This window comes from Microtus pennsylvanicus, chromosome 13 (genome assembly GCF_037038515.1).
Source record: "Microtus pennsylvanicus isolate mMicPen1 chromosome 13, mMicPen1.hap1, whole genome shotgun sequence".
Lineage (NCBI taxonomy): Eukaryota > Metazoa > Chordata > Mammalia > Rodentia > Cricetidae > Microtus > Microtus pennsylvanicus.
Genome location: NC_134591.1, coordinates 61865637 through 61881567, shown reverse-complemented (window position 1 = coordinate 61881567; position 15931 = coordinate 61865637). Strand labels below are relative to the sequence as shown.

The 15931-nt window shown below is 54.1% G+C and overlaps 1 protein-coding gene across 3 annotated transcripts; it reads left to right on the top strand.

The window, feature by feature from the left end:
* The first annotated feature begins 206 nt into the window (after nt 1-206).
* Nucleotides 207-9958, top strand: Tinagl1 (tubulointerstitial nephritis antigen like 1). Of its 3 annotated transcripts, none has more exons than XM_075945042.1 (12): nt 207-307; nt 836-1162; nt 2052-2115; nt 5968-6060; nt 6259-6373; nt 7323-7446; nt 7528-7678; nt 7777-7966; nt 8058-8103; nt 8315-8438; nt 9221-9266; nt 9361-9643. In XM_075945042.1, exons 2-12 carry the CDS (start codon nt 844-846, stop codon nt 9496-9498), a joined length of 1410 nt encoding a protein of 469 aa, XP_075801157.1. In that variant the 5' UTR covers nt 207-307; nt 836-843; the 3' UTR covers nt 9499-9643. The 3 variants fall into 3 exon arrangements, with proteins under 3 accessions (XP_075801157.1, XP_075801155.1, XP_075801156.1); XM_075945040.1 differs by having other exon boundaries at nt 231-307; nt 836-1150; nt 9361-9958; XM_075945041.1 differs by having other exon boundaries at nt 237-307; nt 657-1150; nt 9361-9958.
* Nucleotides 9959-15931: the final 5973 nt, after the last annotated feature.

Here is a 15931-nt window from a genome sequence, read left to right as displayed (position 1 = left end):
TTGCAGTCCTGCTCCTTAAGGAAAGTCTTCCCCTGACAAGAGACCCCCCCACCCCAGGGAAAACAAACACGTGCTCACGGTCCTTAACCAGCCCTCCCTTCGAGACCCTAGTCGGGAGCTACGGGCTACTTCAGGTGCCGACCAGCGGCCCCGCCCTCCCGCAGTCCCTGCTTGGGGCGGGTGCTGCGGGCAGGGCGGTACAAAAAGCGTCCCGCCCTGCGCTCCTCACTTGACTCGGTCTGGCAGTCTCGAGCTTGGAGGCGGAGGCGCGCAGGGCAGCCTGGGTCCAGCCCACACCCCTCACCAGGTAGGGACTCTCCCTGTTCAGAGGGCAGAGGGCATAGAGAGAAGGAACAGGGAGGAGGGGGCACGCAGCGCGAGCAGGACTCAGGGTGGAGAGGCACAAAAAGAGAGGGTCAGAGGGGCGCAGAGGGTCGAAGATATGACAGGACACCTAAGGAGGTGGCTGGAGGGGGACTAGGAAGACACAGAGCCAAGAATCGAAGTCAAATACGTTAGAGGGGTAGAGGGACCAAGGGCAGGGGAGAAGAATGGGTATTGGGAACGTCACAGTTTCCATTTCTTTGCCCTTGACAGTCCCTAGGTGGGTCAGGGAGGGGGCCCATTTCTCACACGTCCCCTGTCCCCGTGAGCAGATTGACGCCCAGTACTGAGTTCTTCCCCGGGACTCGGGAATTAAGGTCCGACGTTTCGCTTCGCTGAGCCTCCTGGGAAGGTTCCAGGACACGTGTAGGGAGACCCACTCTTGACGTGTGTAAGGGAGTCTCCAGAACCCAACACCTCTGTCCCCTGACCTCTGTCCTTCCCCGGCCAGGAGGCACCATGTGGGGATGTCGGCTGGGGCTGCTGTTGCTGCTGCTGGCTGGCCAGGCTGCCCTGGAAGCCAGACGGAGCCGCTGGCGCAGGGAGTTGGCGCCAGGACTGCACCTGCGGGGCATCCGGGACGCTGGTGGCCGGTACTGCCAAGAGCGGGACTTGTGCTGTCGTGGCCGAGCTGACGAGTGTGCCTTGCCCTACCTGGGAGCCACCTGTTACTGTGACCTCTTCTGCAACCGCACCGTCTCAGACTGCTGCCCTGACTTCTGGGACTTCTGCCTCGGGGTGCCACCCCCCTTCCCTCCCATCCAAGGTGGGCACTCAGGTAGCCAAGAGGGTGGACACCTTATCAGCTGCAGTCTCATCAAGCTCAGGAACGAGGCTGATAATGGACATTTCCCGGCTTTGAAAAATGTAGGAATAAAAATCCTCACCCTATTTATTCCCTGCCCCGTTGGAAGTCCCTCCTGTGGTCTTACTTGACTCAAGCAACCCTGAAAGAGAAGATCCTGTTAGGACTAAGGTGGCCCTAGGGCAGGCAGGGCAGGCAGGCTTGAGCCCTATCTCCTAGTCAGTACAGGGAAGGCGGCTGCCCCGCCTGCTGACTCACCCTGGGGCTGATAGAGCACACAGGGGTGGCCAGGTTGTCTCAGCCAGGCGATTTTTACCTTAGTTAGGATTCTGCTCCTCTGAGATTCGCCATGCTAGTGGGTGACTAAATCTGCTCCTGCCCTCGCCTACACGTGCGCTTCCCCTGAACGTGATCTTTCCCTGCACCACCCTGCTCCAAGAGGAGAATCAGGAAAGTCCTTCCCACAGCCTGCAGGGGGTGGGGGTGGGGGTTCCGGCTAAGGAGAACCCATGTCTGAGTTGCTGTAGCAAAATGCTGTGCTATCTTAAGGGAGTTGCTTGCCTTCCCTGGGCTTCAGTTTCTTTCCTCAAGCTCCTTCCATGCCCCAACTGCAAGTTCCAACTCATTTGAGTGACAAAGGGTACCAGGAATGCCATGGCTGGCATCCAGGTGAAACATTGGGCCCAAACCGGAGTTCCTGAACTGCTCCGATGTGGGGGCCTGCAGAGATCCCAAGATACAGTTTGTCCTTAGAGTCAATGAGAGCTGGGATTGGCGTGTGATTAAGATGAGCTGGGCAGGTGTTGGGCAACCTGGCCTCGAGGACTCGGTCATCTCAGCTCGACTTCTCTCCCTCCTATAGGATGCATGCATGGGGGCCGCATCTACCCAGTCTTCGGAACCTACTGGGACAACTGCAATCGGTGGTGAGTATGAGAGACTGGGGTGGGCTCACTTTTAGTGCCACGTGGCCAGCAGGCCGGGTGCCAAACCCGGTCGCCCATTCCCGAGGATGTCCTTTTTGTGGTGTGGCCTCAGAGTCTGCGTCCGTGATATGGAAACTCTCAAACTGACCATACCATCTCATATAATGGAATTCTAGTCACAAGCCTAGGAGTGGTCAGCCATGGTGGTCTGGCTGGGTGCCACACCTAAGCCAGGACTTTTCCCTCCACCCCTCCTGGTTTCGGCTGGCTTCCCTCCCAGCTTGTCCTGCTGTCACGGGAGAGTCCGAGAAGGGGACGCCAGGAAGGAAACCTCTGATGCAGCATCCGCTGTCCTGGGTGGGATGAGGGTCAGGGATGACTGAGCTGGCCACCAGCCAGTGGCCTGCCGCAGGGCCTTCCCTGGAATGTGCCCTCTCCCCACCCTTAAACCCCTGTTCTTAGCAGCAGGAGGAAGGGGTCATGGGTATCCTATCCTTGGTCTGAGCTGGGAAGGAGAGCAGGTGGGGAACATGGAGGCCTTACTGGAAACCATGGGGTCTCTGCTGCCCTGAGTTTGCCCCGCCCCTCCCTCTGCCTGGCCTGGGAGGCTCCAGGGAGAAGGAAACTTTTCGGAATGCACTGCGCCTAGCTGTTGCCTTTGCCTCACTGGTGAGGGGTGCCAGGGTCACTGTGGGAATGGGGACCTTGTGTGCATGTGTGCGTGGGTGTTGGCGGGTGTCTGGGTGAGGGAAGGGTGTGTGTGTGTGCTCAGAAGGGCGGGGCGTATCTGCAGAATTCTGCTGTTCTGATAGGGTGGCTGCCAAGGGGTTAACGTTTTCACTGCTGTCCCAGGCCCCTCTGGAATGCTGGGACCTGTAGCTACCAGTCTTGTCTAGACCTGCTTGAACAGCCCTGGGGCTCAAGAGATGGGGACAGGAAAGCATTGGCTGACCTCTTCTGGACACAGGTCCTGGTGGCCGAATCCCACTTGAGAGTGGAAGACTGTCTGTGTACCTTCCAGGCTGGACATCTCCAGCAGGGATGCTTCTGAAGGGCCCAAGAGCTGTTGAAGAAGGTAGAAGAAGGGGCCTCCCTACCCCCGCAGGTCCCTCCGGCTCTCTAGAGCACCGCCCGCTGGCTCCAGGGCTAGAGAGCCAGCCATATTGGGGCTTGGCTCCCCTGGAGGCTCCTTATAAGGTGGCATTGGAGGCGGGTGCCCTGGGTTGCCTGGAAGGAGGCTGTTTAGAATCTTGTAATAGCAGAGTTATGAGCTTGTAAAAGCTTCGTAGAATGCCTAGAATTCAAGCCTCCAGCTAATGCCTAATTACTGAAGACCCACTGTGTCATAGGCACCGTGTTGGGTCCAGGAGGGCCAGCTGGAAGGAGACAGGCGCAAGTCTGGACCCATGGAAACTTGTAGTTTCGTAGTGAAGGACATGGAAAAGAAAAAAAAAACCACACAAATGTTATGACAAGCTGCTATAGGTGTTCTACAGGGAGAGAGGATGAGGGGGATCCTGGCTTAGAGTGGGGAGGGGAGCACGGATGAAAGGAGGGCTGCTCGGGGCTCTCTGATGGCGTGAGCAGAGGACGAACAAGGGACCTATACATGGGGGAGGGAGGAGGCACCACTTAGGGGACGGCAGGAGGTAGGATAAGGTCTTCTTGGTGGGACTGCCAAGCAGCAGAGACTGGAGAAGGCTCAGTCGTGTCCCAGAGTCTGCGTGCCTAAAGAAAGTTCCTTATAGACCTCCAGTCTAACCAGCATTGCTCGTGGATCTGTCTGGCCTCAGAGCATCTGGGGCAGGGACGGCTGAGAGAGTTGACCTGGAGTGGGGGTGGCAGCAGAGGAGGAAGGGCAGGAAGGTGGGTTCAGGATGTGTGTCTTTGGCATGCTCTGACAGGGGACATGGAAGGTTCACCACTGACCCTGGTGCTCGACAACAGCTGGGTGCCATGTTCTCAGATGAGGACGGTGGGAGGGGCAGACCAGGGGAAGGCCGGGTGGCTTTAATCTGAGATGCTATTACGCATCCCGATGTGTGGCCAGCTGGACATGAGCAGGAGAAGGGGGGCCCAGGGTTTCTGAAGCATGAACAATAGCCCAAAGTGCCCACAATGGGTCAAGCCCTTCCAAGGCCTGGAAATCCCTGGAAAGTGGCACTAAGTGTATTGTCCTCACTTTACAGATAGGAAAGATAGATAGAGGGGGTGGGGCTTTTAAGCAACCTTTCCAAGGCAACAAAACAGGCTAGTAGCGTCCGAACTCAGGAGTTAAACTCTAACGTCTACTTTCTTAGCCACTTGGCTGTGCCACCTCAAGTCATTCATTGACCCAACAGATATTGGCTAGGATGCAGGTTGACAGTTCCAGCCATGCTGGATGCTGAGGCAGGAGGATACCAAGTCCAAAGGTAGTCAGAACTCCAGAGTAAATTCAAGGCCAGCCTGCATAACTTAGTGACACCCTGTCTCAAAATAGAGTCAAAGAGGGCCAAGAGTGTGGCCCAGGGAAGAGCATTTACTTAACATCCAGAAGGCCTTGGGTTCCGTCCTAAGGACAATAAAAACAGTACGGCGCTGGACGCTCACCATGCTCTTGTTTTTTTTTTTTTCTCCTAACTCCTGAAGTGTCCCTAGAGTCTGTGAGGGGACAGGGATAAGTAGACTGGGAATATGGGTCAGTTGGCAGAGCGCTGGCCTAGCAGGTAAGAAACCCTAGGTTCAATCCTCAGCACCACGTAAAAGTTGGCATGGGTGGTACAGAGGCAGGGGGATCAGAAGTTCAAAACCATTCTTGGGCTACACAGTGAGCTCAAGGCCAACTTCAGCAGCCTGGTCAAGGCTGCCAGAAAACAAGGAAAAAGGAAAGCAGTATAAACACCGTAGGATACTAGGTGTTGGTGGCTAAGGGACTCTGTCAGTCAAGGAAGTGGGCGGAGATAGGACGACCAGAGAAAGCTTCTCTGAGAGGTGACATTTGAATGAGGAATTGGAGAAAATGAGAGGGAGACGAGGAAGATGTGGTTGGAGGAGCAGCTCAAAGGCACCGGGCAGGAGTTTGGCAGGTATGAACAACCACTGTGGCTGGAGTCCAGGTCTGGGAGGAGTAAGGGTCAGACAGGAAGGAAAAACAGATCACATAAGGCTTTGTCACGGTGAAGGACTTTGGCTCTTATTCCACTATGTGAAGCCAGTGGAGGATTGTAACAGAGGACTGGCTTAACAGGATGGCTGTGGCCACCAATTTAAAAATATACTTTGGGGACATGGGCGGCGTAGGGTGGAGGCCAGAGGCCAGGACAAGGAGACAGCAGCAGTGATTAGGTGAAAGGTGGTGGGACGGAGGTGGCCGCGGAGAGACTGAGGCAAAGTCTTTATTCTGAGTTTGTGTTAAGGTGTGGCTGGATCAGACGTGAGGGGTCAAAGGTGACTCCAGGTTTTTGAGTCTGAGATGCAGGAAGTCACAGGAGCTGGAACTCACTCTGACCCACATTCAACAGAACCTGTGCTGCATCCCCATACAGGTGATGCTGAGGAGCACTGAGATCCGGGGCAGTGGGGATGAACTGAAGAGCTGTAAACTTGCTAGATGGTGGTGGCACACGCCTTTAATCCCAGCACTCGGGAGGCAAAGGCAGGTGGATCTCTGTGAGTTCGAGGCCAGCCTGGTCTACAGAATGAATTACAGAATGGCCAGGACTACACGGAGAATCCCTGTCGAAAAAACAGGGGCTTGACTATAGTATAGTTTCTGGTATAGAATTCCACACCCATGTGAACCTCCAAGGTTCCTCAGGGGCCCCCAACCCTACTCATGATTTCTTCCTTTCTGTCTGTCTTTCTTATCAGCACCTGCCAGGAGAAAGGGCAGTGGGAATGTGGCCAGGACCCATGTCTCGTGGACCCAGACATGATTAATGCCATCAATCGGGGCAACTACGGGTAAGAGGCTCTAGGCACGGCACTGGTGGGCTCGGGAGTGCACATGCATGTCCATATACATGATCCTTAGACATGGTCACTGTGCTAGGCGCACACACACTGGATTTTACTTCTCTGTGCCTTGTAGCCATCATGCGTTAGCCCCAGGGCTTCTGGCCTTGCTAGGTCTGTTACTTCTCTTTACCTTCTCTCCTCCAGGTGGCAGGCTGGGAACCATAGTGCCTTCTGGGGCATGACCCTAGACGAGGGCATTCGCTACCGCCTGGGCACAATCCGCCCATCTTCCTCCGTCATGAATATGAATGAGATTTATGTAAGTCCGCCCTTGTGCACATCCTCACCATCTTTCTCCCGGTGGCTTAGCACATCACGGATGATGTGGCTTATCTTGCTCTGCCAAGGGGCTATCCCCTAGGACGAGGCTGTATGTCCCTGGGCATATAGGTGCCTTCTCTGGCAGTGTTGCCGTTAGCTTCTAAACCTAATTCTGGTGGCAGCCCCTCCCGCCTTCCTCAGCCTGGGAAAAATGCTGTTGGTCCCAGTACAGCTGGGTCAAGACCCAAAGGGTCAGGGGTCACCTTGGTATTTTAGGAAACGAGGGACAGACAGTCTTCCAGCTCTGGCCAGAAAGCAACAATTCTCGGAAAAAATGCCGACTCAGTGAAGCCCCCAGGGAGGAGGGGGCTTCTGTTTTCCCACCAGTCAAAGAGGGGGGAAGACTTCGTGCAGCAGGCTTGGGTGGGGCTTGTGCTGTCCCTCAAAGAAGACGTAGTGAGGCCGGGGACTTATACTCAAGGCCAGGGTGACCAGCCTCTGGCCCTGCCTTTCTCCCTGGGGCTGCTTGCTGTTTTCTGCTGTTTGTCTTGGCGACCTGCCTGGTCACGGGACTTTACTGTTTCTTCCCCGCTCCAGTCCTTTGGGGCTTGAAGGCCACTGCTGTGGCAGGAAGGAGGGTGTGGCTCACCAGAAGGTACAGAGAGAGTGGCAGGAGCTGAGAGCAGGAGCTGGTGGCCCTGGCCTAGGCGTCCCTGCTGCTGGCTGGCCTTGGTGACTCATTTGCTGAGTAGGCCTCATTACCCCTGTATGATCTTTGGGGGACCCCACTCAAGGTCAAGTTGGAAGTAACTGGCTCCCTCCCCGCACCCCAGGACAGCTCCAGAACCAACTGCTGGAGGCTCTGGACTTTCAGCGTCCCCCAAAGCCTGGGCTCCAGGGACAACAAGGAATGCTAGGAAGCAAGTGTCATCACTATTGTCTTACAGATGGTGCCGGGCCAAGGGGAAGCACTACCCACGGCCTTTGAGGCTTCTGAGAAGTGGCCCAACCTGATCCATGAGCCACTGGACCAGGGCAACTGCGCAGGCTCCTGGGCTTTCTCGACAGCAGGTGTGTCTAGGGGGAGGAGCTAGTACCAGAGAGGAGGGCCATAGCCCCGCCTCTGACAGCACCTTTTACCTCTCCCACTAGCTGTTGCATCTGACCGGGTCTCCATCCATTCTTTGGGACACATGACGCCCATCCTGTCACCGCAGAACCTGTTGTCCTGTGATACCCACCACCAGCGGGGCTGCCGAGGTGGGCGTCTTGATGGCGCTTGGTGGTTCCTGCGGCGCCGAGGGTATGCAACAAGGGTCTGTGGGCTGGAAGAAGACGAGGCACCCTGAAGAGCCTGGGCTTTCGGGTGTCAGGCATCACGGCCTTCGCTCCCTTCTTCAGGGTGGTGTCTGACAACTGTTACCCATTCGCCGGCCGTGAGCAGAACGAAGCCAGTACCACTCCTCGCTGTATGATGCACAGTCGCGCAATGGGGCGGGGCAAGCGCCAGGCCACTTCCCGCTGCCCCAATAGTCAGGTTGATTCCAATGACATCTACCAGGTCACCCCTGCCTACCGCCTGGGCTCCGATGTATGTCTAAAATAAACATGGGGAGGGGGCAGAAGCAAGAGTTGGGGGGTTAGGCCGGCTAAATCTTACCTTGATGGACCTCCTTCCCCAGGAGAAGGAGATCATGAAGGAGTTAATGGAGAATGGCCCCGTTCAAGGTAAACACCCCTAGCCTGTCCCTGGTTCAGGAGCTTCCTGCGGGAGGCTGGGCACAGGACCTACAGCAGTGGAACAGGAGTGGAAGAGGGTCCGTTCCCCATTCCTTGCAGGAAGCTCCTGGAAAAATCAGTCTCTAACATGAGGCCCCAGTGTCTCAGCATCAGAACCTGTACTAATGGGCCCGGGCGCCCTCCCTGTCTCTGCCCACAGCGCTCATGGAAGTACATGAGGATTTCTTCTTGTACCAGAGCGGCATCTACAGTCACACACCTGTAAGCCAGGGGAGGCCGGAGCAGTACCGCAGACATGGGACTCACTCGGTCAAGATCACAGGGTGAGCCGGGCGGTGGTGGCGCACGCCTTTAATCCCAGCACTCGGGAGGCAGAGACAGGCGGATCTCTGGGAGTTCGAGGCCAGCCTGGTCTACAAGAGCTAGTTCCGGGACGGGCACCAAAGCTACAGAGAAACCCTGTCTCGAAACACCAAAAAAAAAAAAAAAAAAATCACAGGGTGAGGTTCCTGTGCGCACACAGGACTAGGAGCAGCGGGTTTTACACTGGAAATTCTTTGGAACTCTTGGTGTTTTCTGCGGAGCTGAGGCTGCCCCTCCCCTCGTCCTATTGCCAGAGAACCGACACAGAGAGGAGGGGTGGTTGCAGGGGTGCGTGGACAGTGGGGAGCTCTGAGGGGTGTGTGGGAACAGTGAACAGCGCCCCCTTGAAATAGAGGTGAGAATGCAAGGGTGGGGAAATACACCTTAATCCCAGCATTGGGGAGCCTGTGGCAGAAGAACCGGAGTTTAGTCTTTACATAGCAACTTCAGGTCCAGTCTGGGCTATGTGAGACCTTGTCTCAAAAAACAAAACAACAACAACGACAACAAAAACAACAACGAACCAACCAACCAAACAAAACCAAGAAAACCCTCAAGGGTTGTTTACCACTTGTCCCGACTCTGGCCAACTCGGAGTGACGGAGGCTGTGCAAAGAAGGGTGGACGCTCAAGTGCCCGCTGCATTCAGATTTCAGAAGCCACAGGGGTGGGTGAGGAGTGCTTTGTTCGGGTGCTGAGACCTGGTGCAATCAGCACCCCCTCCCTCTTGCTTTACCACTAGGTGGGGAGAGGAGACGATGCCAGACGGGAGGAGGATCAAATACTGGGTGAGTCCCTGGTGCAAAGCTGAGCCCCACATCCCCTGCCCTCCTAGGCCCTGGCCCATCCCTGGCCTCATGTCTCTCTCCTTTTCACTTCCAGACTGCTGCCAACTCATGGGGCCCGTGGTGGGGTGAGAGGGGCCACTTCCGAATCGTGCGTGGCACCAACGAGTGTGACATCGAGAGCTTCGTGCTTGGCGTCTGGGGCCGTGTGGGAATGGAGGACATGGGGCATTAATGACGGGCAGCCACTAGGTGGGATCCACAGCTACGAAGAGGCCTTAGGGGCCACACCTGATGAAGCCTTGGGTGCAGTCAGGGGAACCAGGTGCTAATTCACGTACACACAGATCCGCTAATGCCGCATCCGGCCTGGGAGCCAGAGATGGGTGAGGCTGGAGGAGGTCCCAGACATCACAGCCAGAACTGGAGAGGGCCTGGTTTGCAAACTGCAGGGAGTATAGATCCCAGGCCCCTGGTCCACCAGTCCGAGACCACAGGAGCTAAGACACCCCACTCTTCCTACTACTTAATCCCATTCCCATTTTCTTAACTTTTTCCTCTTCGGTTGTTCCTTCCCATCTTCCTGGTCTCCATTCTGGCTGTACCTTTCCAAAACTCCCAGTACTGTTTTCTTAGTCTTTAAATATATTTATTTTTCTTTTCACCGTTTTAAAATAAAACCAAAGTATTGATAATTACAGTGTCTTGGACTCTTCAAGGTGAGAAAACCAAGTCAGAGCCAGTGTGGCCCACAGCTAGACAACAGAAAGAACCGCCCTAAAGCTGGGAATGAGGACATAGGCTTGTGATCCCAGCACTTGGGAGATGGAGGCCTGAGGGCCTGAGTTCTAGGTTATTATTGGGTTAGGTAGCAAGTCTGAGGACAGCCTTGGAGTACATGAGACCCTGAAGAAAGAGGAAGCAGAGGGATGAGAGGCGGAGGAATGCACGCCACTAGGCGACAGGCATGGGTGGACGGCCAAAAAAATGTAACTGTCCTTCTATTTCTAATTGTCGATGCCTAGTCACTTGGAGGAGGGGCCTGGATAACATGGCCTTTGACCTCCAGAGGTGGTCTGCCCTTTCAGATGCTGAGTCAGCACTGCCCAGGGAATGGGGGAAGGGTGTGCCCAGTCTTCCAATTAACAGAAGCAATCTAGCAGGCAGAGAAGCAGGACCCTCCTCTCTCCCTGCTCCTGAGACAAATCCTCTCCCCGCTGTATATCCCCAGGCTCCCAGTGCCTAACAGCTAGCGATATGTGACCCTCCATCACCTCCCCTCCTCTTCTACACCCTCCCTTGTCTTTCTTATCCTCTCCTTTCCTTTCTGTGAGAGTCAGGACTGCCCTTCCATTCCAGGCTTCAGCCTGATTTCAAGGCCCCAGAGTCCTGTCTTAACTGACAGCTTACCCTGTGCCCGGGTGGTACACATTGCCTACCCTGTACACACCTGCAATCACAACACTCGGTGGATGCAGGAAGCTGCGGAGCAAATCCTGGGTCTGGAGACCCTGTTAGAATGTGACAGCCCCAGGACCTCTCTGCTCCTTAGATGACAGCACATACCCAGACTCGAAGAACTTTCTGGTCTCCAGGCCCTCCCCTGCCACTCATTTCAAAGCCAGGTCCCTATGTTCACGTGGTCCCTGTAAAGGACAACTGATACAGAAGATGCTGCGCCAGGGCCACGCCCACCCCAGCATGGATTAGACACCACCTCTCCCAGTTCTCCTCTGCCTGCCCTTTCACCTCGTATTTGCCTTGTGTGTGCATTTGCGCTAGAAGCCCCCAGAGTCCATCAGGAGTCGGTTCCTTGTTCTTCCATGGATAGGTTCTCACGTAGCGAGTACCCCAGGCTGTCCTCAAACTCTCCGCGTAACTGATGATGACCTTCAACTGATCCTCCTGCCTCCACCTCCCAAACACCGAACTCGGCGGCAAGCCCCGCCACACCCTATTGACCTTCCAGTTTATTCTTTCACCTTCCTCTTCCCTTTGAAGGCTAGCTGTGGGTTCCTCTGGGCGTAGATGCCGGTAACGTGCAAGGAGCTGTCTGGAGGACCGGAGAAGGGAGCTCCTAAGTCACCAGCGGAGCGAGGTCCGCACCGGTGCCCCTGGCAGCCCACAGGCATCTCCTGAAAGGAATGCGGGGCGGCCCGATAAGCGGTCGCCTTTGTCTCGCTTCCTGTTTGCTGGACGTCCCGAACTCGGGGCCCTGGTCAGCGTGTCCCAGGACTCAAAGCCCAGGGCGACCTTGGAACAGCGCAAGTGGGAAGTTCCGAGGGGGCACGCAGGCCCTCTCCTCCCCTCCGAGGCTGTGGCCCAAGACGCACCCTGATGGAAAAACCCCATCCCGGAATAGCTGTAAATTTCTACTAGGACCTTTAGCGGAAACCGTGGGGTGCAGGGAAGGAAACCGGACCAGAGAGGGAAATCGGATGTGGCTGATTTGCCAGCTGAGGCTCCCCTGTGCCCCGTGAACCCCTATGGATTTCACCCAGGTCTACCCGCACTTCTTCTGAACTGGGGGATGGTGGGAATGGAGGTGAAAGGCCGCAGCAGGTGCCCTGTTTACCCCTGTTCCCAGCCACCGCTGTTCTCTGCACTACTGATGGGTGTACTGCCACGCTGAGGGGTGCCTCGGTGCCCCTTAAAGTAAGCCCATAGAGAAATCCTTCCCACTCCATGCCTCTGCCCTTGCTGTGTGTCCTGAGGCTAACCCATCCTCTTGGATCTGGCCTAACATCTTTAAATAAATACAGACTGATCCACACTTCTGGATATAACAGGTCAGCTTTGTCTGTCTTCAATAGAGATACCAGCGGCCATACTGCTCAGTGCTCAGAACATTTTGGTTTTGGTCAGGGTCTCATGTAGCCTCAAACTCTCTATGTAGCTAAGACTTACCTGAACTTCTGATCTTCCACCCAGCTAATGTGGTGCTGGGATAGAGCCCAGAGCTGCGTGTATGCTCTGCAAACACTGAACCAACTGAATTTCGAAGCTCAGTGAACAGTAACAGCCATGATCACGTGAAGGAATTGGACGTGTTCATGAAAGATTTTCATAGTGAGCCGTACATTTGTTGAGAGCTTTGCCACAGATGTCTGCAAACACGCCGTTTGGAATCTTTTTACATATATTACCTCATTTAAGTCTTTAAAATAAACAGTTTCTGGGCTCAGTAGATGGCTTAGCCCTTAAAGGTGAAGGGTGTGATGCTCTTGCAATTGCCCCCAAGCTCTGGTTCCAGCATCCTCATTAGGCAGCTCACAACCACCTGTAACTCTAGCTCCAGAGGATCCAGCATCTTCTTCTGGTTTCCTTGGGCAACCACACACATGTGGTACACACACATACACACATGGTATATACATACACACGTGGCATTTACACACATATATATGGGGCATATACACACAAACACACATGTGGCACACACACGGCATATATACACATACACACATGTGGTGCATATACGCATACATGTCCTACATACACAAATAATAAATATTTTTAAGGTTTCTTTTGCATTCAAACAGAGAATGATACGTTTACGATCATAAGCTCAGTAAATAGGTGAGACATGATCCAATGAGGGTACCTCAACCCTCAGTCATCTGATCTGGACTAATGATGGCAGTTAAGATGGGTAGAGAGGGGCTGGGGGGGGGGCGCAATGGCTCAGTTCACAAAGTACTTGCCGTGCAAACCTAAAGACTAAAATTCTGATTCCCAGACTCCATGTAAAAGCCAGGCAAGTGTGATGCCCTGCCTGTAATCCCAGTTCTCCAGGGCTGGAGGTAGAGACAAGGGATCCCAGGAGGGGCTAACCAGTTAGCATTAGGGAGGAGTGATAGAGCAAGGGGGCCAATGTCAGCCTCTGACCTGTACATACCACACATATGTAAACACACATATACACACATAGGAATACACACATGTACACTACATATATACACCACACACATACACACACACAGAGTACTGATAGTCCAACACCCTTCCCCAGTCTCTTTACCTGTCTGGAAAACTCTTGCTCATCCTTGACAACCCACATACATGTCCCTCCTCCTCCCTCCTCAGCCAAGCCTGTCCTGACAGCCACCCTCTAGGACTGCACCCAACATCTGGATGCCACCTTCTGGGGCTGCACCCAAAGTCTGAATGCCACCTTCCGGGGCTGCACCCAACATCCGGATGCCACCTTCTGGGACTGCACCCAACATCTGGATTAGCCCCCTGGTACAGAGAATGCACTTGCTGACCGCTTTTCCCACAACCCAACGGGGCAGGATCTTTATTATAATAGCTCAGCTCAGTCCTCTCCTGCTCCCCAGCATGGCATCTGGCTTTCCTTCTGGTCTCCTGAGAGTCTCTGCAGGGTTCCAAGGCACCTGACTCTAATCCAGGCAACCACTGAGAAGTCCTGTCACTTCACGAGAACTGAAGCTCCATATCCTCCTGATATCTTGCCAAGCCCTGTCCCTGCCTGGTGTCCATTTAGGGAAAGGAATTCATGTGGCCTGAGCTACAGTGGGCCAGGCTTGGGACTAAGCACGGTCCTGATAGTTGCCTAGGTCCCATCCATGCTTGGTGATGAAGTATGGCTCTTGAAATCCAAATCCAACCGGCGGGGACTCCAGGAACCTAACACAGCTGCCACCAAGGCCCCAATACTATTAGGTGATTCTCACTCTCTCTCTCTTCCTCTGCCTTTTAACTTACGTTTATTTATCTACTCTGTTTGTGGGTGGGTGGGTGCCCCTACGGATGTCAGAGGACAACTTGTAAGAAGTTGATTCCTGCCGGGCGGTGGTGGCACACGCCTTTAATCCCAGCACTCGGGAGGCAGAGGCAGGCGAATCTCTGTGAGTTCGAGACCAGCCTGGTCTACAAGATCTAGTTCCAGGACAGGCTCCAAAACCACAGAGAAACCCTGTCTCGAAAAACCAAAAAAAAAAAAAAAAAAAAAAAAAAAAAAAAAAGAATAAGAAGTTGATTGCTTTTTCCTGTGTGACTCCTGGGACTGGAGCTCAGATCATCAGGGGCAGTGGTAATCAGCCAGCACCTTCACTTGCTGAGCCACTTGGCAACTGACCGCTCTTCTCCCTTCTCTTTAGATCACTCTTCCAGGAAGAAGGCTTGGGGCCAGTGATGGCTCCTGAACCTCCAGCCCACAGCCATTTTCTCTGGATTAACTTAGTTCTCGTCCGGTGTCTACCTATAGGCTAATCACCTATGGGCAAGGGGCAAGGGACAAGGTCACAGATCCTTAGGAAATCAGCACGGTGGGAAGGGGAGCTCCCCAAGGACAGAGAAGTCTACTGTTCCCTGGAATACTGGACAAAGGACAGAGTGTGTCCTCAACAGCCCAGGGCAGCTGTAGGGACACTGCTGATGGGAGATGGGATGGAGGCTCAGGAGGGTATGACGTGACATACTGAGAAGCGACGGAGCCAGGAACGGAGCACACTGCCTGGCTTCTGCCAAACTTGGAGTTCCTTCCAGAGATATGGATTCATCTCTCTCAGCTTCTCCTAGACAACTCTCCTGGCCCACGATGGGTACGCTTTTTAGAATTCCATCCACCTGGTGAAGTCACCACGCTGAGGCAACAACAGTCAGCCCAGTCCCCTCCCAAGCAAGGCTGAGGATGAGCAGTCACTGCAGAAGCATCCTGCTTCCTGCTCCATGGTCTTCCGCCATGAGCTGAGGTAGCTATCAGACCGTGTCAAGTATGTCCACTGGGGAGGAGATGGGGGAGGGGGAGCTTCCTGTGGTCATGTGCTTCCTCTTGGTCTTGTACTCTGGATGGGACTGTTTGCCTTTTTTGTACAAGGAGGAAACTGAGGCAAGGGTGGAAACAGGAGAAGGTGAAGTGACTCGCCAAGGTCACATAACTCAGAAGGAATGGATGTGATTATGACGCATCTTGTTTCCATCCTGGTTTATGACCTCTGTCCCATAGCTAGTCACAGAAGGCAATCTCTTCCTGGAGACTTATTTTACACCTTCTGGTGTTGGGGCTAGCGGTTAAGACATTGGCTAACTCACCCTTATCCAAAACTAGGTCATAAGCCTCGCATTCCTGTCTCAACCTCTGGGCCTAGAACACACATGCAATCTGGCCTGGTAGGGTTTTAGCATATGATCTCACCAGCATCAAATATGAGGTGAAGGTTCCAGAAACCTAGAAGGTCAGGGGTCCAGATAGCTCCCTGCTGAGGTTCTTACATGCCTCACAAAGCATCTCTTCATCCATATCCTTTGTGACAGCATTTGTAATAGGTTACTTAAGGTGTTTCCCTAGTCTGGGGAGGATGGCTCTGTCGGTAAAATGCTTGCTTTGCAAGCATGGGGACCTGAGTTCAAATCCACAGGGCCCACATAAAAAGCTGAGCACCAGCACTTGAAGAAGCAGAGACAAATAATTCTCTGGCACTCACTGGCAAGGCAGCCTCACTGAATCCATGATCTCTGGGCTCAATAAGAGATCCTGCCTCAAAAAAGTAAGACAAAGAGAGATTGAAGAAGATACCTGATGCCATTCTCTGATGTGCACGTGCGTGCGCGCACACACACACACATCTGTCATGCTACTCAGGGGCTTGGCATGCTAGAAAAGTACATTGAGCTACATTCCAGCCATTGGTGACAATCTTGAT